This window comes from Canis lupus, chromosome 15 (assembly GCF_011100685.1).
Source record: "Canis lupus familiaris isolate Mischka breed German Shepherd chromosome 15, alternate assembly UU_Cfam_GSD_1.0, whole genome shotgun sequence".
Lineage (NCBI taxonomy): Eukaryota > Metazoa > Chordata > Mammalia > Carnivora > Canidae > Canis > Canis lupus.
The window spans coordinates 35,311,691-35,335,245 of NC_049236.1; the positions used below are offsets into that span (position 1 = coordinate 35,311,691).

Sequence of the window (23,555 nt, forward strand, 5' to 3'; positions counted from 1 at the left end):
GGTTTAGTATTTATGGAAAGTTTCTTAAATTACTCAAGAAATAAAGTTTTCTGTAGCAAATAGTGCTACTTTAGAACTTTTGGTTATATTACAAGAATCTAGGTAGAGGACTGCTGACAAATCATGCCAAATACCCATAACTGAACCTACTACTGTGCAGTCACATAAATTATGCAGGTAGAAGTGAAAAACAGCTGAATTCCTGTAAGTATTGAAATGACAAATCTTAAAAAGTAATATCCTTGTAGAACACAAAGGACTGTACAATACAAACAGTATTAACCATCCATTGTTTGAAAGGTTCTTTTTTTTTTTTTTTTTTTGAAAGGTTCTTAAAGGTACTGTTCCCCTCCATTCAAGTAAGTAATCAAACCAAACTTGACTTTTAGAAAATGATTAATGTTGCTTATCTGTTTCTCTCTGTAACATTAGGGCTTTGTTCTCAAGTTTTGTGCCTAGGGACAAAAATGCAACCAGTGTCAGTTTCTAGGAGATTCAGAATAGCTGTTATTACCACACAACAGAATTTCCCATCATCAATACTTAGTCCTCTTCCATCTGATTAATTCAAACTACAAATGATCTAGATGGGGACCATAAGAGTTTATGTATCGATTAATAGTCTCACATGCACCAATGGTTAATTCTAATTGCAAAGACTCCTGTAGCTGTTACATTAAAACCAATTTTCAGTACAGATCAGAGGGAAATGTGGCTGCCACTGTAAAACTGTAATGTAACTGTAAACCTCAGGCTTTATTTTTGGTTTCTTTAACATTTGGAGAATGTTTCCATATAATAATTACACTTAATTTAATAGAAGTACTTAAGATCAATAGTGTTATATAATAATTTAAAGAGTTCAAAGCACTCCCTTTTGGTTTTTTAAATAATAATTGATAGCCTGTTATAAAAAAATGGCACCTGGCTACATTTCAACACAAAAGTACTCCAGTTACAAGTATAGGGAACTAATTAAACCTAATCCTTTAATATAAATTGTGAATATGTAAATTTATATATTTTAATTTTTTTGTTAAAAAAAGCAGCCTGGAGAAATTCTGAAAACTAAATGTTATTTTGAGAGAAAAGGCTAACAATAATAGTTCTAAAGGTTAACCATTCTAAATCAGGCTTTCAATCTATGCAATTATATTAGTTAAGTATGTGATTTAATGCATAGTACACCCAACACCAAATTATAAACCAATGACAGTGGGGTTCTATGTGTGACTTTTTTTAAAAGTAGGCTAAAACCCAGCAAGAGCCCAGCAAGAGCCCAACGTGGGGCTCGAACTCATGACCCTGAGGATCAAGCAAGACCTGTGCTGAGATCAAGTCAGATGCTTAACAGACTGATCCACCCAGGTGCCCCTATGTAGGCTTTTCAAGGTCATGATTGAGATTTATTTCTTATTCCTATTATAAAATATTCTGTGAGAATAAAGGATGGGCAGTTATCACTCTTATCTGGCAAACGGGAGAACAGATGTACAGCATATGAAAGCATATTGAAATTTATGCTTATTTATGAAATCATATTGGTGAATAGGGCCCTCTGACTAGAAAAATACTTTTCTAACTATGGGCTTAACTTTTTCCATCACCTCTTTGCCCCTTCATACCAGTTACTTTAACACAATCTAAATAAATTTGGCAACCTTCAGGTAATACAGATGTAATACAGATTACTCATGTACTCCTTAGTGGTAGGTATTTCCAAATTATCACAGTGTTACTATGGGGTTGATAATTTTTCCCCCTTCTCCACTTTTTGTAACCATAGACCGGAAAACCATTGTTTCTATTTTGAAACATTCACTGTATGCCAGTTTCAGCTCCTTTAACCCCAGGACATACCTACAGCCTCCCTATCCTCAGATCAAAGATAGCCTACTATAAATGCTGGCCATGACTTATCAGCTCCACTGCATATATTCCATTTGAATTATTAACTCAGTCAAATTATGTAACATGGATACTCTTCCCACATAAAGATAATATAAGAAAATACTGCCATAATTTGTCAAATAAATAACAAAACTTAATAATGTCATACCATTTTTTCCTTTAATGCAAATCCATCCAAAATAAAAGTGCTTGCTTAGCGTACATTTGTGCTATAAAAAAATCACATTTATACTCAAGGACTTCAAAACACTTACCCTAGAGCCTGGAAGGAAGGAATCGAAAGTGCCCAGTGCATTGATAAGAACAGCAGCCTGGAGGCAGACTCCCCAATGTAGTGCACATTCAGGTACTCAGGCATAGGAGAAGGCATGGTGAGCTAGTATGAACAGGGACTGAGGTAAATTATCTTATGACAGTTCTAAATTAGAATTTCTTTGAAAAAGTTAAATGTAAACATATCAAATATGAGTTTGATATATTCACCAAAAGGCAAGTCTTGAAATAATCCAAGTGACTGGATTTTACAGCTAAAAATAGGATTTAGAAAGAGTAGGTCATAATTGCTAACAAACCAATATTCAGATAAGCAGAATCCCATTTAATAAATACTAATCATGATACTCTCTGGTTGTGTTTTTATAAAAGTTATTTCTGTCTTGGTCTAACAAGTGCATTTTTTTTCCCCCTTTCTTCTCTTCCTTTATAAATAATGGTAAATAACAAATTGAGTTTAAGGAACAATCTTGTATATTAAATGTTCCTTTCATGCAGGCTATGGGGAATAACAAATTCCAATTGTACAGGGTCAGAAGAATAATGAGTGAAGTGGGCCTGCTGGTGCCATCTAAGGAAGGGCATATTCCCAGATAAAAAGCATAGCTATGGGGAATCCCTGGGTGGCTCAGCGGTTTGGTGCCTGCCTTTGGCCCAGGGCGTGATCCTGGAGTCCCGGGATTGAGTCCCACATTGGGCTCCCGGCATGGAGCCTGCTTATCCTTCTGCCTGTGTCTCTGCCTCTCTCTCTCTCTCTCTCTCTCCCCCCCCATGTCTACCATTTAAAAAAAAAAAAAGCATAGCTATGACTTGAATTCCATATATTGAAAACATGGTAATTTGGGCTCAGGACTGCCTACTCTGTTTTTCAAAGAGCAGGTTCTGTGTGAAATCGACAGGTAAAACAAAATATGTCCATGGCTATTATACTCACAGGCTGTCAGTTTGTACTGCTGACCTTAGGCAGTTATGTTAAGTGTGTGTCAACTGTTGAAAATAAATATCCCACATCAAAACACTTGTAAAAGCATTTTTGAAAATCTTATTAAATGAAATGTAATTTCATCCATAAGAAACACTAACCTAAATTTCTATCACTAAGGAAAATAATGTATGCTATAAAGTACTTTGTAGGCATTAAAATTAGTGAGATATAACGGCTTAGAAAAAAAATACCTCACAGACATCTATGTGGAAAAACTATGAAACAATATGTAGATGACCCAATTTATGTTAAAGAGAAAGGGACAGTGTGTGTGTGTGTGTGTGTGTGTACACATAAATATATATAAAAAGAACAGAAGATGTACCACAGAGTTAACAGTGGCTACCTCAGAGGTGGAGTAGGTGGATGTACCCATATGTATTTTTCTGGGGAATGGATAGCTTTAATCAGATTCTCAAAGGTGTCTATGATACCTAACAGATCAAAAGGTTTTCATCAAAATGATATAAAAGTTCTCCAGAAATGTTAGATAAAAATGTAAAAAATATTAACTGCCTTTGTTCATTATTAGCCACAAATGGTTTATCTATTTATAAATGGTGCCAACTAATGAAACGACAGAGAAATTAACAGCTGAAATTCCACGTATGAGAAGAATATTTTTTATTAAAAGAAAAAAACTTTTTAAAAGATTTTATTTTTAAGTGACCTCTATACTCAATGTGGGGCTCGAACTCACAACCCTGAGATTAAAAGTCACCAACTGAGCCAGCCAGGCACCCGGAGTATTTTTTAAATGCCTGAGAAATGTTTTATGGGGTAGTAAATTAAAATGCCATTATTTAAAGAGAATTCTTAAGATAACTATAGGCAGGCAGATATTAAACATCTTAAATATAATTATCAGGATGCAACTGCTTCTATACATAAGTATATAAAAAAAAAACAAACTGGGAACTATAATACCTTTTCAGAACTGCCCAAGGTGAGGAGGGGAGACAAAGCCTGAAAAATCAGGGGAATTTACAGAGATGACTAGTTTTGGGGGTAGACTAAGTAAGATGCAAAACAAGAGTTGCTTAAACAAAACAAATAGTTTAAAATCACTTTTAAGAAAGTAAAATAGTAAAAAAAAAAAAAAAAAGAAAGTAAAATAGTGTTAAAAATTAGATATAAGGGCTAAAAGATAGATGTACCTTGACTGACACAACAGTGATGGTAATGTTGAAAACTTTGTGCTTTAATCAGAAAATTTAAATCATTTGCAATATATACTAGAGGAATTCATGATTTAAAAGACTGCCATGTTGTATTATAAAGAGAAGAAATATCTCATAATTTATGTTTTACATAATTTTCTTAAAGCAAGATACACTTCTAGCATTATGAATTGGCCAGTACTGGCTGAAGAATAAAGAATTTATTCAAGAACTCTTTTAGATTGCAAAACAAAGATTTCTTCCTCTATATAGAGAAGATAAGTTTCTAATAAAGGGGCTAAAAAGCTTCCCAAAAATGCCTGTAGACTTTCAGGTTTATAAATTGAATTACACACATTTTAAAAATTATACCCATTCAGTACATTGAGGTGATTTTTTTTAAGTAGGCTTCAGAGCCAGCATGGAGCCCAATAGAGGGCCCAAACTCATGACTGTGTGATCAAGACTTGAGTGGAGATCAAGAGTTGAATATTCAACCCACTACCCACTGAGCCACCCTGGTGCCCCAATATATTGAGATGATTTTTAAGAGTGAAGAGTGTTGACATGAACTAAAAGTGGCTACCCATTTTAGAAGTTACTTGTCTATCATTACCTTTCTAGTAGTTTCTATAATTCTGATAATAAGCTAAATGATAGAACTTTAAAAAAATCATTTGACCTGAGTTAGATCTGAATTCTACTTCCAAAATGTCATTGTTATACATTATAATTCAGCAACGACTTACTGAAATTTTTCTTTTTTTTTTTTAAGTAAACTCAACCTTCAATGTGGTACTCAAACTCACAACCCAAAAATCAAGAGTCACATACTCTACCAACTAAGCCAGCCAGATGCCCTGAGATTTTACTGTCAGATACTATGCTAAGTGCTGAAGCCTCAATGGAAGAATAAAATGGAAATGGAAATGGAATGAGCTACAGAAAGGGCTAAGAAAGGGATGGCATGTCTGAGAAATGATGGGCAACTGAATCAGAATGTGGAGGGTGCTAAAAGGTCATGGACTTTATCTCACATGGGCAATGGAAGCTGATGAAGGCTTTTAGGTAGCAGAGTAACCTAAATGGACTGATTTTTAACAAACATCACTCTGTTACCAAGGCACAGGAGACAAGATGAAGAGACTGGAAGCAAAGATAGTACTGTAAGTTTGAGTAAGAAATTTTAAAAGGCCTGGACATATGATAAAAATGAAGAAGAAGGGAGAAATTCAAACAAAAGAATGAGAATGAGTAGGGTTCAATTAGGGAATGGAGGGGAGTAAGGCGTGGAGAAATGATGATGACTCCCAAACATCAAACATGGTGACCAAAAGGATCGTGATTTGAATACTGAGATGATACATATGAAAGAACAGTTTTGGAAATCACCTACCTAGCTTTGCAATATACACTTATTTCTAAATGGAAATTCTATCTACCTTGATTAACCATGTTATCAAGTTATAAGAAACAAGAATAAAGTATATGAAATCACACCAAAAACTCTGAAATTTAAAAAAATGCTTAATATTTCTATTGTTCTAGATCTCCAGAACCAAATTCCAAAATGCATTATTAGAATTACTTCTCCTGCTTGGTTGAACAAACACAGAAACCCTCCGAATCTTTTTTCATGTACAAAATGACAATAAAAATCCAAACTTTCACAACCAACTGTGATTAAAGCTCAAATATAAGAATGTACACATGAAAGCATGCTATAAACTACACTGTATATAAATAGGGACAAAATGCTATTTAGCTCAGCTGCTAAGAGAGAAGTGAGTTTTTAATTACAAATGGCAGGTTTTATAACTTATAACACATCAATGAGAAAGCCAACTACATGAAAGTACTGAGCTGGGAAGTGAGGAAAACATATAACTCTTGATTTCACAAAGGCAGTAAATAAGAATCAGAGGGAGAGAAGAAGCCGTCTTTGTCAGGAGACCAAGAAACTTCACAGTGTTGATTCTAAGGACACCCAGAGTACAGCAGGTCAAAGACTAAACAGAAAGGAAAACAAAAAGAAAAACAAAACAAAACAAAACAAAACACCTTCAGAGAGAGGAAAAAAGTTCTGATCTGCCTAACTCATCTGTCCTTAACAAATATTTGAAAGAATCAAAATTTCAAGGACCAAGATCAACAACAATAATACAAAAAAAAAAATTACTTCTACTTCCTGTAGAAGTACTCTATACTTTTTCCTTGCAATACATATCTTTTTCCTCTCCTTCCGATTTAAATCCAAAGGTAGAAAATAAAAGACAACAAAAGCAAGTCTTTTATTTAGAATAAGAAAGAGCAATGGAAAAATCAGTTTTGCTTTATTCCACCCTTGTCCATAGCTCCTACCATAATTTTTAAGAATGGCATTATTCCCATTGTCTTTTCTTATAGTCCCCATAAAAATTTTTCATGTAGGGTACAAATAAAACATTTCTAATTTTTTCCATATAGGTTATCTGTGGTAAAATTTTACATGAAGATTGGTTTCACTGTTATGTTTTACTGACTATATCAAGTTACAGCAATTTATTATGTCACTGAGTTTTCTCTGTGGCTACATCTACCACGTCAAATTTTACAAATATAAATTTTATTGTATGCAGTTTTAGCCAGTGTTAGATTTGTGTTATTTGTACCAGTCACACAAATCTCTATTTGATAACTGTGTATATTTTCATTAGAAACCCATGGAAACTTATAATTTGCTGACAGTACTCAGTCAGCAGAGCAAAGATAAAGAATGATTAAAACGGAGAGGTCAAAAAATCAAAGTCTTAATGTAGGGCCTCAAAGATCAGTGTATCTGTAGCTATAGTCCAAATAGTATTTGAAAGATAAAGTTATTTTCTAACGTTCTAGATGTATTCTTTCCATCATGTATTAATGCATTTAAGGGAGCAAAAAAGAAACTACAAATTATCTCCTCCAAAATGATTAAAGTGTAAAAAGTTAAAAGCCAAAAGTTAAAATGTATTAAGTAATTGTTACATTCTTAAAATAATACTGAGAGCTAGCTAATTAGGGCAATACATAATAAATGGAGTTCTTTAGAGTTACTACGCTAAGAGTATCTGGGTCTCACGTACTGGTATACACTAAAGTAGTAGAAGCTAGGCACTGAACAAAACTGATACAGCCAACACATCATGAATGTCAATACTCAGTTAACAACACCCAAAAATCTAAATGTTCTAAAGGGTAGCTTTTATAGACTTAAAACCATTAATCGATATTATAACCATGATTGATAAGCAGGATGCTTTACTGAGCCATCACTTTAATATAGCCAGGTGTGTATGTTTCAGCTGCTATTTTGAATTTTATTAGGAATATTTCTGACTTTAAAAGCACAACAAATGTACTTTGATGTCTGACGGGAAGACTGAAATCAAAACGAGTAACACAATATAAAAAAAATATTAAAATATATGGAAGTACCCTGAAAGCTACATGTGAATCACTGAGAAGTGGCCCCTCTTTTTCGATGTAATTGATGCTTGAGTCTCCAGCAATTAGGTGTATGCTTCCTTCCATGCCCTCTACTGAGTTCTGACAGGCTGTGCTCTCTCCAGGATTCAGTGCTTTTGCAAGAGTGTCAAATGCCCTATAAGGAGACATCAGATGCTATGAGCTTGGTCATTCTCCACAAGAAAATAAAATTCTACATAAAATTCTGGAATTAAGATTTAGGCCTAAAAATATTACTTAGAAAACAGAACTTTGGTATATCACTGGTTATTCTATTTCAGTGATATCTGTTTCCCAAAGCAACAACTTCAATATATATATAGTATGAAAAACTATTATATTAATAGTATTATCAGAGAATTAAAAGTATTATATGAACAGTATTATCAGAGAATTAAAGTCTTTTTAAAAAAATCTATGTAATTACCAGAAAGAAAACCCCTTATACACTGGTCTAAAAATATACTTTTACAATAAGTTATACATTTGATACTATAAGATTAACAACCCATTTACTTTACATACAGCAGCTATTTAGAAAGAACAAGGACAAGAACTTATGTCAACTTTACTGCATTCTACATAACAAAGTTAGATCCTATTTAAATATTCAGAAAATATTTTAAAACTTGTGTTAACACAGCTACCTCTAAAATGTAAGAATTTGAGATTAGGATGGCAAATAATGAACTAATATAATCAAATTTTTATTTAAAATAGCTCCCCATATTTTTCAATGAGAGGTCTTTTAGAGTTCCTTAAAATCTCATGTTCAACAAAGTACTTATTGAGACTCTTTAAATGCAGTTTCCTCAACATTTAAATGATGAACAGTGTGAAAAAAGCCTGAAGAAATTCAGTTTCTACACCTCATGTATTAACATTAAGAGAATGAAAAATAGAATTCCCATACAAGTTTCCTGAAGTGCAACTTAAAATTGTAGTTAATTCAATTACATTTTTAAAATCTATTTTCAGGGGATCCCTGGGTGGCTCAGCAGTTTGGCGCCTGCCTTTAGCTCAGGGCGTGATCCTGGAGTCCCGGGATCGAGTCCCACGTCAGGCTCCCTGCATGGAGCCCGCTTCTCCCTCTGCCTGTGTCTCTGCCTCTCTCTCTCTCTCTCTCTCTCTCTCTGTGTGTGTCTCTCATGAATAAATAAATAAAATCTTTAAAAAAAATAAATCTATTTTCATCACTAGAAATTAGTGGGGAAATGACATGGTTGCCTGGGATAAGACAAATGTTTAACTCCAAATACACAGAGATAAAATCTCTGAAATGTCAGACCTAAAGTATCACCTTTAGCAAGAAAAAAAATTCCTAAATTTTATGACTACATTTCTAATCTTATAATATTCATTTATCATTCATTATTTAGAATGTAACCTGCTGAACATTTTACATTGAATGTTAATAGTTCAAACTTACTATGCTTTACATCTTCTAAGTCAAATACTTGTTTTCTGAAACTTCTATAAACAGTATTCTACATAAAAATATTTTAAGAAATACTAATATTTGGGATGCCCATGTGGCTCAGCAGTTGAGTGTCTGCCTTTGGCTCAGGTCATGATCTTGGGATCCGGGATCGAGTCCCGCATCGGGCTCCTTGCAGGGAGCCTGCTTCTCTCTCTGCCTCTCTCTCTCTGTGCCTCTCATGGATAAATTAAAAAAAAAAAAACTAATACTTAAGATCAAAACAGACTTTACCTTGAAACATCACCATTGGTCTGCATTTCTTGATGAAATTCACACAAAGAGGTATCACCATTACTTAAGCTTTCAATCATTGACATTTCATTACTATTCTGAGAAAGAGCTTTAGTTTTTCCAAGATTTGCTAATGATGTAACCACACTGGCCAACGTACTTAAATCTCCCTGACATGATTCAGCCTTTAAAAAAAGAAAAAAAAAGTTAAAATCTGCAAATTGGTATCAAAGAACTTTTTGTCTGAGATATCCAATTCTAGATTGTGAAATGCCAAAAGTACTCTAATTAAGATAAACGAAACCTAGAAAGTAAAATCAAAAGGCTCTGAGCTTTTAGAAACTTCTTGAGGAATATGTAATTTTAAAAACATCAGGTACTTTTCCGAGGAAATGTTTATACAATTAAACCAAAAATTGTACATCATGATTAATCTATTCACATCAACAATCCCTTTCTCTGTAAACAGATATTAGATGATCTTAAGTTCTTTTTAGAATTAAAATTCTGACAATTTCCAAAACTTATGAACTACTGTATAGTGTTAAAATTAATTTTACTAAAAGAGAAAAAAAGGTCAATGTATTTATTACTCAACAGAATTCCTAAAACGCCAACTTTTACCAGCCATTGTGTGAAATATGTTAAATAAATGCCACAACTGTGTAGGTGGAATATCTCTTTACATATTTAAAATAACAGGCTTTTGTTACACGTTGCACATTTTCCCATTTGTCTTTAGCTTTTGTTAGTGATGTATATATTCTTTTATTCTTTATTCACTAATTAGTTATAATTATTTTGTGTAAAAGTACATTTTCCTTAACTCTTTGACTACCCAGAAATACAATTTCCATAGGAAAGGCAGATAGATACTTGATTTTTCTTTATCAGTTTTCAGAGCAATGAGTCAATGCCCTTAGCAACCTCTAATGGTGACAGGTGAGTTTTAAGTACCATTCTAAATTTATAGATTTTTATATATTTGATGTGTTTAAGTGAATCATTTTTTAAAAAAATACTCAAATTAGTCCATCCTAACCTAATTAATGAGAGACCCTTCACAATTGCTTCTATGGTCAACTGACAGTCCTTTAATGACATTCAATTCTTTCTTCATGGTTTTTATTTTTAGTGTTCTTAATCCTGAGAAAATGCACGTTTCCTTGCTGTTTCATGTTATAGCAATTCTTTAGTTTATGTAAAACTGATTTTCATGAATAGAGTGAAACAATTTTTTTGTGCTCCCCAAATTAATGAGTGGTCCCAGAATCATTTACTAACCTACCCGTTGTGGAGTTCTTACATGGTTACTACTTGTACCTGTATTTTATTTAATCCTCGTTAACAACCCTGTAAAATAGGAATCATCATCCCTTTATTACCAATAAGAAAAATTATCCATTATCACTCCAGCAGTAAGTACTGGAGGCAAGACGGGGCAGTCAGCTCTGATGGTAAAGCCCAGGCTCTAGCCACTGTTCCAGGCTTCCTATACATGAGTAAAAGGAGTCAACACTTAAGTGTTTTAATTTTCAACTAGAACTTTAACTTCTCTTCCATTTTGTAACATGCTCATCTAGCTATTTTCTTGTTTTTGTCAATGAAGACTCGTAGGCAATGTGAAAAGACCTCATCTTATTACTAGACAGTTTTGAAACTGTCAGGAACTTACCACACAAGACTGTTACTATAATTTACTACGAAGACATAGAGAAAAGTAGTGTTTGGGCAAATAGTAATTTCTCAACAAAACTTAATTGTCCTCCTTTCCTAAAGGAGGTAATACGTCAGTGCAATTGTAACTACAGTCCTAACCTTGAATCATGTACACAAGGCTAAGCAAAATCTTCTAATTCCAAAATATATGGTAAAAGGTCAAATCCTCCCATGGAACAACAAAATACTAATGCCCAACCTGTATGGTTTGCACTCTTATTTGCCCTATTTTACAGATGAGAAAGGAAACTAAGCATCAAGAGGTCAAAAAAATGGCTCAAGGTTATGCAGCTACTAAGTGGCAGATGAAATGTGATTCCAGACCTCAGGTATTAAGAGTGTCTTAAGACTATTAAACAACAAATATATAATAAATCTGACTATAAATTGGATGAATAATCTTTATAGGTCACATAAAACCAGATCATATCACAAGCTGAGAGAAAAACTAATCATAGGCTCCCTAAAATCTGTTTTCAGACATGAGTCTTTAGGAGAAATTTTTGTTCTCATAAGGGGTTTCTGAACACTGCAGAAACTCCGCATGCTCTATCTAAATAAATAAACTTTTCCCCTGAGACTCCTTGCTCCGTAAAGAAGCACTCCAATCTTGAAGAGAACCCAGGTAACTTAGACACATAACGAGAGCTCTTGCAATCTTATTTCGACTCCTGACTCAAGTCAATGTTTTGAGTAAAAGGGGTGCTAGGATTTCTCTTCACCTGAAATATTTTAAGTATTTTGTTACTATAAAATCTGTAGGGGAACATAAAAGAAATATTAAGAATTCTGCGCTTGGGTGCCTGGGTGGCTCAGTCGGTTAAGCATCTGACTCTTGGTTTCGGCTCAAGTCGTGATCTCAGGGTAATGAGATCAAGCCCTGCTTCAGGCTCCATGCTCAGCACAAAGTCTGCTTGAGATTCTCTCTCCCTCTCTTTCTCCCTCTGCCCCTTCTGCTCATGCTCTTGCTCTCTAAAATAAATAAGTACATCTTAAAAATTTTTTTTCCACACTTACTGTAATTTCTATTTTTGAGCTGTATTTTGAGATGAAAGAAACCTAGAAGACTTTTGTCTGTCATTTTCATTTTGAAGCTATAATTGTCCTAATGGAATAATGAACATTTCTACTGATATTCATATATGAGGACATACAAAACAGAGGCTATCCTGGTCAAAATCTAAAACTCCAAGTCAGCATCCATTTACAAGAAACACCTGTCAAGGAAACCTAATACACACCAATTATAATCCAGCAGCCTCACTTTAACTAGCTTACCTTATCCTAAAAAACAGGACCCACTAGCCTTACAAGGAAATCTTCAACCTCATAGCCATTGAGGCTACTTTCATATTACTTTCTCTAATATTCACTAAAACTTACTCCTATCCCAAATTCTTCAGTAAGAGCACTCTCCTGATCTAGGGATTGTTTTCCCTTGCATAAAGGCATCAAATTTGTCACTAAGTTGTTTTAGCTGTCATTTAACACTTGAAATAATTGATCATTTATATTAAAAAAATGTAATTTCTAATAGAGAATATTTAAAAGCACATCAATTGACCAAAGTAATGGTGGAAATTAAAAAAATATCTTAAAAAATTTAAGCTTTAAATTAATTGCACTAAACACACCTTATCTGGTGTCATCAGCACAGTTGACTCAGTTTTTATTCCAGACTGGTGAATATTCACAAACATTCCTGAATCTAACAGTCCTGCTGACCTGTAATAAACAAGTACAAATTTTAGCCTTAGTTTCACTGGGAAGAAAAACAAATGACCAGCTACTTAATGTATGTTTTGCTTGTTTTTACTATACCTTGCAGTTTCACTATCTGTTACAAAAGTTGGAGTTGCAGCTAACGGGCTTCGAAGGTCTTTTCGGATGTAGATTTTTTCTGTTGAAGCGGCACAGTTGGAAGATTTTTCTCGTGATACTTCAATTGGTTTTCTTTCACACTGAACAGCTACAGAAATGTGTTAAACTATTACATCACAATGAGGAACTTACAGGCAATTATAAATGTAACCTTTCTGTCAGCAATGCTGCTCTCCTGGGAGACAGTTGCATAACTGAACTCTAAAGATAATCATTTATTTTTAGAAATTATTTTCAACTTCAACAAAGTTGCTTCAGAATAGTAATTTGCATCTCTCATTCTCTTTTCTCTCCCTGGCCTAGCTATGGTAGAAATGTAGAGAAATTCTTATTTTTTAAAAGCTCACTGTCAAGAAGGAAAAACTCAAGTTAGAAGTCTCTTACCTATCTATGAGTTAAAAAAATAATATTTGACCAACTGGAAACAATACTGATAGGGAGCCACAAAAAGACCAAAGTTAAAACATTTTTCAGTTAAGGGCAGGGGGAGTTTTTGAGAAATACTTCAATGGTATAATCTTCATTTATATAATCTAGGTAGTATATTTTATAGGAATTTTATTCCATGATACTTAGGAGATAGTATAGTTTAGTTGTTAAATGTACATTTTCTGAGGGGGAAAAAAACAACAACAAACGCCTGCCAAGATTCAGATCCAAGTTCTGCCACTTATTAGTTGTGTGACCTTGTGCAAGGTACTGTATCTGTTTACTCAAATGTAAAATGGGTAAGAGTACTACCTACTGCATGGGGTTCTGCTATGAGAATAAGTTAATTCATATGTTATATACAGAGTTAGGCATGGTGAGACCTCAATCAATATTAGCTACCCTAGGGCAGCCCCGGTGGCGTAGCGGTTTAGTGCTGCCTGCAGCCCAGGGCGTGATCTGGAGACCCTGGATTGAGTCCCACATCAGGCTCTCTGCATGGAGCCTGCTTCTCCCTCTGCCTGTGTCTCTGCCTCTCTCTCTCTCTCTGCATCTCTATGAATAAATAAAATCTTAAAAAAAAAAAATTAGCTACCCTACTTATCACCTTAGTAGTCTGACCGAAAACTAAACTGGTATCTAGTTAGTTATGTTTAAAAAAAAACAAACAAACAAAAATATGTTCAAACATACATACATGCAAAGTATATAGACACTCAATAAGTATTTTGTTGAATCAATAAAAAATACATGCATATGTACACATTTCTATAGTTGGAAAACTGTAAATTAAAATCATATATATTGACATATTGAGTAAATTTTGACATAATTCTAGACTTTGCCTGAATTCTTAAAATTATTTTCTCCTTTAAAGCTAATACATACAGTCTTGTCTCATTCCAAACGCAATACATCTCTGTAACCTGCAGTATTGACAGCGGTTTCGATGGTGTTTATTGATAATACAGTCCTTTGATCCTCGACATGAATAAACTAAATTTTTTCGGATGCTTCTTTTAAAAAATCCTTTGCAGCCTTCACAGGTTACTGCTCCATAATGACGACCTAGGGACAAGATGTTTAAGAAAACACAAAAGTCACATATTTTGAAACAGAAATGGAAATAAACCCATTTCTTCCCTTTAAAATAACAATATATGTGATGAAATGGAGATTGTTGAGTTTGTGACATGAAAAAATCTTTTAGAAGTTACTAAACAGATAATGAAACAATACTCTTTGCTAAATATATTAAACAATATGAATTTTTAATTCTGTTAACAATATGGAAAATTTCAGAAAAAGAAAGAGCAAAACCATCCATAATACCATAATAAGTAAAAGTTATTTTTACTTCTGAGATAACTTACAAATTGTAATTCTCTTATATAAAGGTATTTTATTCTGAAAGCTATGCTCCAAAAAATATATCAATTAGTATTTGAGCTATAATATTCTCTTTTTTGGGGGTGGGTGGATGAGTGCTGACAGACAGAGGGAAAGAATATCCACACTGGTTGTGGAGCCGCTATGGGGCTTGATCTCATGACTCTGAGAGATCATGACCTGAGCTGAAATCAAAGGTTGGATGCTTAACCAACTGAGGCACCCAGGTGCACCTATAGTAATCTCTCTTTTTTTAAGAGATTTATTTATTCATGAGAGACAGAGAGAGAGAGAGAAAAAGAGAGAGAGAGAGAGAGAGAGGCAGAGACATAGGCAGAGGGAGAAGCAGGCTCCATGCAGGAAGCCCAATGTGGCACTTGATCTCAGGACTCTGGGATCACGCCCTGAGCCAAAGGCAGGCGCTCAACTGCTGAGCCACCCAGGTATCCCTATAGTAATCTCTTCTTATTGCGGGTGCCATTTTTTAAATTTCTGGAGCAATTCATCACATTTTGATTAACATAGCACTTCACAAGTCATTTCTCTGATACAACATCTATTAAATTGAACATACTCTTGGAAAAGTTGCAGTGGAGATTTTTGTAATGAAGCTATGGAAAAAGATTTAAGATTATACTTTAGTGAACATGGGTGCTTTCCTGGCATAATGTAACAATGAATATAACTAAAATGACATAACCCTGAGTACTAATAATACTTGGAGAAATGCCTGCTCAGCTATACACAGCATTAAATAAAGAGTAACCAGAGCTTTTCCATCTCAATGATTCAAGCTACTCTATATTCCTGGACTAGTAACAGGGCTTAACAGGTAAGTTAACAACTTGATGTTACGTGTTAAGCACAATTCATTTTTAAGCAATTCCTTTGACAAAACTGAACTCACATTCAAGAAAAATTTCCACATATTCAGCTTACATTTGCAAAGAAAAACTCTTTGGGGCACCTGAGTGGTATAGTTGGTTAAGCACCTGACTCTTGGTTTTGGCTCAGATTGTGATCTCAAAGTCTGAGATTGAGCACCATATGGAGCTCCATGCTAGTGTGGAGTTTGCTTGAGTTCCTCTCCCTCTGCCTCCCCCCACAAAATAAATAAATCTCTCTTTTTTAAAGATTTTATTTATTTATTCATGAGAGAAAGAGAGAAGGAGAGACATAGGCAGAAGAAGAAGTAGGCTCCCTGTGGGGAGCCTGATGAGGGACTCCATCCAGAACCCTGAGGATCATGCCTTGAGCCGAAGGCAAATACTAAACCACTGAGCCACTCAGGTGACCCTAAATAAACAAATCATTTTTTTAAAAAAGCAAAATTTCATAATTCTTCAAAATATGCTTTTTATGTCATTGCAAGATCGAATTAAATTGCATTCAAGTAAAAAAAATCATCAGGTGAATAAAAAGCTTTGGGGAAAACTCAGTTAAATTTTATAGGCTTCAAAATATGAACTATAATTAAATAAAAATCTTTTTTTAAAAAAAAGGGACACCTGGGTGGCTCAACAGTTAAGCATCTGCCTTTGGCTCAGGGCATGATCCCATGGTCCCAGGATCAAGTCCCGCATCAGGCTCCCTGCATGGAGCCTGCTTCTCCCTCTGCCTCCATCTCTGCCTCTCTGTCTCTCTCATGAATAAATAAATAAAATAAAAACAACATGCTCTTTTCTTTTTTGCTTTCAGAAGAAGAAACATGGTAGTATGGTAGTTATTCTAACAACACAACAACACAACATATAGAAAGTTATTTTTAAATGTTACCTGATGCTTTGTCTCCACATACTACGCAAAGATCGAAAACCTTATTTGGTCCTTGGTCTGGGGAAGAATTATCTGTTAAGAGCTAAAGAAAACCCCCCAAAACAAAAACAAAAAAATAATTTGTTAATAATGCTCTTAAAATAAAATATAAAAGAACAGTTAGTCTTAATTATTGCTTGCTTTCTCATAAGTTCTTCTGAAACTTTGAACTCTATTAAGAGTATATCAATTAAACTACTGTTAATTTTCTGTATATACAAGTAAAAACTTCAAAGTTATTAGAAGCAAAGGTAAGAAGAATATCTTTTAAATTTGTTCCATAAAATGTCAAACAAATTCATGAATATTTAATGTATCTTACCTATTAAGCACTTATTATTCATTATTCATTCAACACATAAAATTACTGCAGCAGTCTATCAGCCCTATCATGACAGCTCAAAATTTTTCCACATGGAAAAACAAGCTATAACAGCATAAAAAGATAACTGAATTTTTTAAAACAGAAAAGTAGTTAAATTTTTTGAGGTATTTACTTGTAATTATGGAAATATGATTGATAAACCTTTCATCAATGAATATTCTAAGATTTGGATTAGGTGTAGTCATAGACAGCATGGGATGTGGAGTCTGATAAATGGTAGCATGTTAGTCGGACTGGGTGGGGAGGCCTTGGACAAATTATAAACCCTCTTTATATAAAGAGCTAATCACTAGTTATAGCTAACATAATGCTGGCAAAAAAATACTAGTTTCTTCTTTTAGATTTAGCTTCTAACCTTTTTTATCATTTTCTTTCAACCTTTTGAAACATGAACAAATTAACTCAATCAAAAATCAAAATCATTTATCAAAAAATGTGATCATTTTATCAAAAAATGTGATAGGGCATTCACCATATCACCTTCACTTGGCTTTAAGGCAACCTACAAAATAACCCTCTACTTTGACTCTTTCTTCTCTTAGGGGTGTGAATGCCTTCAGGAGTTAATTCTGATTTTAAAAACTTTATTTATTATTTTATTTTATTTTTTTAAAGATTTTATTTATTCATGAGAGACAGACAGAGAGAGAGAGAGAGAGAGAGAGAAAGGACACAGGCAGAGGGAGAAGTAGGGTCCATGCAGAGAGCCCGACATGGGATTCGATCCCAGGTCTCCAGGGTCACGCCCTGGGCCAAAGGCGGCGCTAAACCACTGAGCCACCCAGGCTGCCCTGATTTTAAAATGTTTAAATACGGACACCTGGGTGGCTCAGTGGTTGAGTGTCTGTCTGCCTTTGGCTCGGGTCGTGATCCTGTGGTCTTGGGATCGAGTCCCACATTAGGTTCCTCGCAGGACGCCTGCTTCTTCCTCTGCCTGTGTCTCTGCCTCTTTCTGTGTCTCTCATGAATAAATGAATAAAATCTTAAAAAAAATACAAACTTTAAGTAGTCCTTAAAATAGCTGTCCCTTGCTATGTTACAATGGCATTATTTCTTTTTATATTTATATCATCATAAAAATTAGTTTTTAACAGAACCTTAAAAAAAATAGTTGTCCTTTGAAAGCATCTATGAAAGGCATCACTCTTCCTTAATAGCACATCTATTGTGAATGATACTCATCTTTTATCTACTATTATTCCTAGGGGAAAAATAAATATTGAGAGATTAAGGGACTTGCCCACATTCTTTAGGTCACTAGATCAGATATCCAATTTTCTTGGTCCAGAAGAATTCTATCCTAAACCAGTTTCTCTTTCTTTGCCCTGAGAGGTGATCCATAAAGTAGGCAAAGTACCAATATTATCTTTTTCTCTTGAAACAGAGAAATTTTTTTTTAAAAAAGTGTAGGTTTACAGTGGAAAAATAATCTGATACACATTTCTTAAGCCAAGTGGTCAAGATCCATGTCACCAGTTATAAAACATGACAATAGTAAATTTGATTACTTGATTTAGATGTGATGAAAATGGCACTTTACCTCTGGGCTCCTCCTTACCAAACGAACAACCCCAGTCTAATCATGAGAAAAACATTAGTCAAAGTCCCATAGTAGGGCCGTCTATAATATACCTGACCAATATACCTCAAAACTGTCAAGGTCATCAAATACAAGGGAAGTCTGAGAAACTATCACTGCTAACAGGAATCTTTTTTTTTTTTTCTTTTCTTTTTTTTGCTAACAGGAATCTAAAGAGAGATAATGACTAAATGTAATATGGTGTCCTGGAACCAAAAAGAACATTATGTAAAAATCAGGGAAAGCTAAAATCATCTATGGATTTTAGTTAATAATCTATCATAATTAATTTGCTAATTATAATAAAAGTATATTAATATAAAATGTTAATAGGAAAAATTGTGTTTTGAGAGGTTATATGGAAACCCTATACTAACTGCTCAATATTCCTGTAACTATAAAACTTTTCTAAAAATATCAAATTTGTTGGTAAAAAGAAAACTTTTCTAAAAATATCAGATTTGTTGGTAAAAAGAAATTAAGGTATTCATGATGTTATAAATTTTTTTAGTGACTTCCGTCTTGTTGATAAAGTAACTTCTTATAAATCCCACCCACTTTTTACTTCAGCTGTTTTTAAAAATAATACAAATGATGCAATTAGAAAGGTAATAGAATCTGTCAGGTTATACAGGCAAAATTTTGTATTTTATTAATTAGTTTTTCAATCCTAAAAGAAACTTTATGTGATCAGGTTTTCATCACAAAAGAGAATTCAATTTTAAGTGGGCATTCTATGAAAAAGTTTCCAAAGGGTTTGTTGGATTTGTATTCAATCACAGCAACCAGCAGTGAAAATATCTACATAAGCACAGGCATGCAGTGTATATAAGTCTTAATTGGCTCTTTGAAAAATATATAACTAGCAAAATTTAAATGATGCAAAGTTAATCTGGACCACTGACTAACTTCCAGTGTTAAAGCAGACTGGGGATAAAACTGCCTGCTACATCAAGGAATATGTAGATGACAACCAAGGAGCAAAGTGACAAAGACACAGCCATAATACTGACTTTTTGATTTGGAAGCTTCTTGCTTGAGGCCCAGGCAGTCTGGTCTTAGGCAGTGCTGCTACCATAGGAGAGGCTCTTAATTTGGTAGTTTCCTAATCGTGCAGAAGTGGCAGGTCTCTTAGAAGCCAGGTCTGCAGCATGTCTGAGTGGTTATTCTTGGAAACCTAACCTGGATCTGTATCTTCAACCTTCCCAACAATTCTGTGAATTCTCTACATCCTTTACTAAAAACCCCTCCTGGACAAACTAGCCAGAGTGGCTCTTACTATATGCAACTAAGAACCAACCCCTTCCCCCACCCCCCCGCCAAATATATGGATGTGAAGGTGCACAAGGAAAAGTACAGTGGCATATGGTAGTCACCACAGATAATGTGCACAACACATAATTTTATGCAATTCTTTCTTTTCCTTCAGACCACGTAGGATGTAAAGTCTTAACATCAGGACTTATGACCTGCTTTTTAATTCTTTCAAGTATAAGATGAAAAGACACTCTAAAGTATTTACCTGGAGATGTTGTGCAGAGAGATCAGGAGTTGTAAAAAATAACTGATTAACACCTGCTGCATCTGGAGTAGTGAGGAAAACTTTTCCTGGAGTGGAATCTTGCCTGGACAAAATGACTTTGCTTGGGGTAGAGCCATCGTGATTTGTCAGAATGAACTGCTTGCCTTGTGTATTATGATCAAGTGCCGTCACAATCTGGATTTTCTGGCCAGTTTGCTGCTCGGTAACAATCTAACACAATCATGTCAAATTAGTAATCAATTCAACTTATCTTTTTTTTTTTTCCCCTCTAAGGGCACAATTTTCTCCTACCTTCAGACAAAACTAAAAAAGGATACCTTTATATATATATTTGATATGATACAAATACACAATACCTTTTAAAACTAGCAATTCTACTCCCACAAAATCCCATCCTATAGAAAAACAAATGTGCAAATAAAGGTACAATAGAAAAAACACTTGGACCTATTTTGATTCCTTGCTTCCCATTCCCTCCCACCTTCCATTTAGACAAACGTTTATTGGGTGCATTCCATTTGTCAACCACTGTTTGTTCTGGGCTCTGGAATAAATATGGCAATAAACAAAACCTTTGTTCTCATAACACTTTCAGTGAGGAAAGGCAGATAAAAAACAAACAAGAAAATAATATTGTCAGATGGTATTAAGTACTACAAAGAAAAAATAAAGCAAGGTAGAAATGGTGAGAGTCACTGTTGGAACAAAAGCCATGAGGAGATACTTTTGCATAGACCTGAGTAACAGCCCAAAGCTTAGTGAGTCCCAGGAAGAGGAAATGAAACATGAAGGAAGGCCGTGGGGCAGGAAGTGTGTTTCACACATATGAAGCAATAGACACTGCAAGAGAGCTATGTGAGTGAAACAGCGTGGCAGAAGGGATTAAGGTAAAAGATGGGATCTGAGTGACAGCAGGAGCCAGATGGTATAGGGCTTTGTAAGGACTAAGTCTAGATTTCCACCTGTGTGAAAAGGAGATCCACTGGAAGGTCACAGAGCCGAGTAGCAAGATCTTTTTCAAAAAGAGTAATTTTAGATTTAGTGTGTAGACTAGCCTGTGAATGTTCAAGAGAAGAATTAAGGGAGACCAGAAAGGATGCTATTGCTCTGCTCACACAATGGCAGTATCTGGGAATTCTATACGGGCAGAGATCCTGGCAGGGTACAGGGCAGTAGCCATGTTGGAGGAGAAAAATGATTGGATTTGGGATATTTTATGAAGGAAAATATGACAAGATATGCTGATAGACTACATGTGGAATATAAGAGAGAAGAGTCAAGGATGACTACCAAATTTTGCTCTGAGCAACTGGGAAGACAACTGCCATCTACTGAGTTGGAGGAGACTGGGGAAGAGCAGGTTCACAAATAAAGAGAATTAGCCCAGCGTTGAGGGCTTTTGTTGTTGTTGAGCAAATATTTTACAGAATAAACTCATTAAGCCAATTTAATACCTTCATTCAAATTTAATATGCCAAAGTTGGTTTGTTTCCAACTTTTTTCCATTTCCCTGAAATTATTTTCAAGATTCTTTTCTATGCAAAATTTACAACAAAGTTCTGAATTACTAATCAGTTTTTATCTAGAACAGACTGTACTGATTATAGCTGCTGCCAATCTGAGTTTTCTTTATTGACCATTATTTCCAGCATGACCTATTTTTCTGGGTGTACTTTTCATTGCTGTCAATTTTATTTTATTTTATTTTATTTTTTCAACTTTATTTTACATAGGTTATTTCCACAACCATCTTCCCTAACAACTTTCAATGATACCTGTAAGATGTGAATTTGAATCAGTTTATTCATAACAAATTTTACCATGTAAAGCCTAAGCTATTGTAGGCTTCACTGTGGATTATTTCTAGCAGTAATATTCATTGTGAAGTAAACAAAATTCTAATGGCTGACCAACTTATTTCTTAGAGAAGAGCTATGGGCGCAGGCAAGGTGTTGGTAGTTCTTTGACAGCACATCCAAACTTGACAAGTGGTAGCCTTTTTAAGGCTAGTTGCAATGTTAAATCAGAAACTGTATTAAAATCCATTGGTTTATCCTGCAATTTGAATAGATCCTTTACTTGTCTGTGATTTTCTAACACCACACTGGCCCACTGAGTGATGTACATCTTTTATATGTTGATCTGTTTCATCATACCATATCATTACATGGCAGGTAGCTCCTGGGGGAAAAAAAGGGCAACTAACATTTCAGTATTATTATGAAAATAGTTCTGACCTTCCTGAGTCTCTGAAAAGAGTCCCTAGATGATACTTTGAAAACCTCTGGATTATGGTACTTCTTACTAAGGAATAGGGCATAATTGTTCCAGGTCTCATCACCCCTCTGCTATTCTTCATTAGCTGTTTTTCTTTTGCACTCCCATAACTCTATATAGTCATCTGTTATAGCCCTTATCATTGTACTGTGACTGTTGGATGACTTGACTATCTGTCACTAGATTTAAAGCTACCTTAAAGTCAAGAGTATCTTTTATCTCTGTACTTCCAGAACCTAGCATATACAGTTGATGTAAGTAGGTTTGATGGATCTGAGAATGAACTGTAAATCAAACATACCTCTCCCATCTGTTGTTCAATAATTTGATGTGCAATTTCTTCTATAGTTGCCATGTTCTAATTGCCAAAATGTCCTGCCAAAATAAAAAGATACCTTTTCACAATTATACTCATAAAACATATTTCCTGAAGAATTTATAAATAAAATGACATGTAGCTAAGATTTGTTTCAAAATAATCCAGTTGGGGTGGGTGGGGGAAGGAGGGAATAAACAAAACAAGATTGGCCATGCAATGACAATTACTGAAAACTAATGAAGTTTATACAGGAGTTCATAAAAACTATTCTCTTTGCTTTTATGTATTTTGAAAATATTAATTAAAAAAATGATTCAATACCAAACAATTTTACTTTTCAAAGATACTGAAGGCTAACCAGGAGAACTTTGATGCAGATTAGGAGTAGTTTATTAATTTAAATAAGGGTAATCCTATCTGTTAATAAATATGTCACTAAAGCCACTTGACACACTCTTTTACCAGTATACTGTAAAAATTAACAAAAGAATTGCATTCATTCTGAAGGAAAGATCTCTCCACAATTTTGTGACTGTTCTTTATTAGTGGCAGTTTCTTACATATTAAGGTTAATTAGAATTAAAGGTAAAACTTTCTCCAAATGGATTTGAGAGCCTGAAAGATTAATGTGCTGACTCTGACTTGCTTTTTCTCTGTATCAGCAAATAAGAATACAAAAATTATTTTTGACTTTGT

General features: G+C 34.4%; 1 protein-coding gene across 2 annotated transcripts in view; it reads right to left on the reverse strand.

Annotated features, from left to right (window-relative positions):
* Positions 1-23,555, reverse strand: part of NR2C1 (nuclear receptor subfamily 2 group C member 1) — a 46,092-nt gene that overhangs the window by 12,422 nt on the left and 10,115 nt on the right. Inside the window, exons 2-10 of one of the 2 annotated variants that reach the window (XM_038558670.1) lie at positions 22,842-22,915; positions 20,243-20,473; positions 16,718-16,799; positions 14,441-14,620; positions 13,064-13,211; positions 12,877-12,967; positions 9,524-9,708; positions 7,783-7,948; positions 2,166-2,287 (exon numbers count right to left, since the gene is read on the reverse strand). In XM_038558670.1, the coding sequence (XP_038414598.1) occupies positions 2,166-2,287; positions 7,783-7,948; positions 9,524-9,708; positions 12,877-12,967; positions 13,064-13,211; positions 14,441-14,620; positions 16,718-16,799; positions 20,243-20,473; positions 22,842-22,895 (1,259 nt within the window). In that variant the 5' untranslated portion in view covers positions 22,896-22,915. The remainder of the gene's footprint in view (positions 1-2,165; positions 2,288-7,782; positions 7,949-9,523; positions 9,709-12,876; positions 12,968-13,063; positions 13,212-14,440; positions 14,621-16,717; positions 16,800-20,242; positions 20,474-22,841; positions 22,916-23,555) is intronic. The other variant, XM_038558671.1, reaches the window with a different exon arrangement.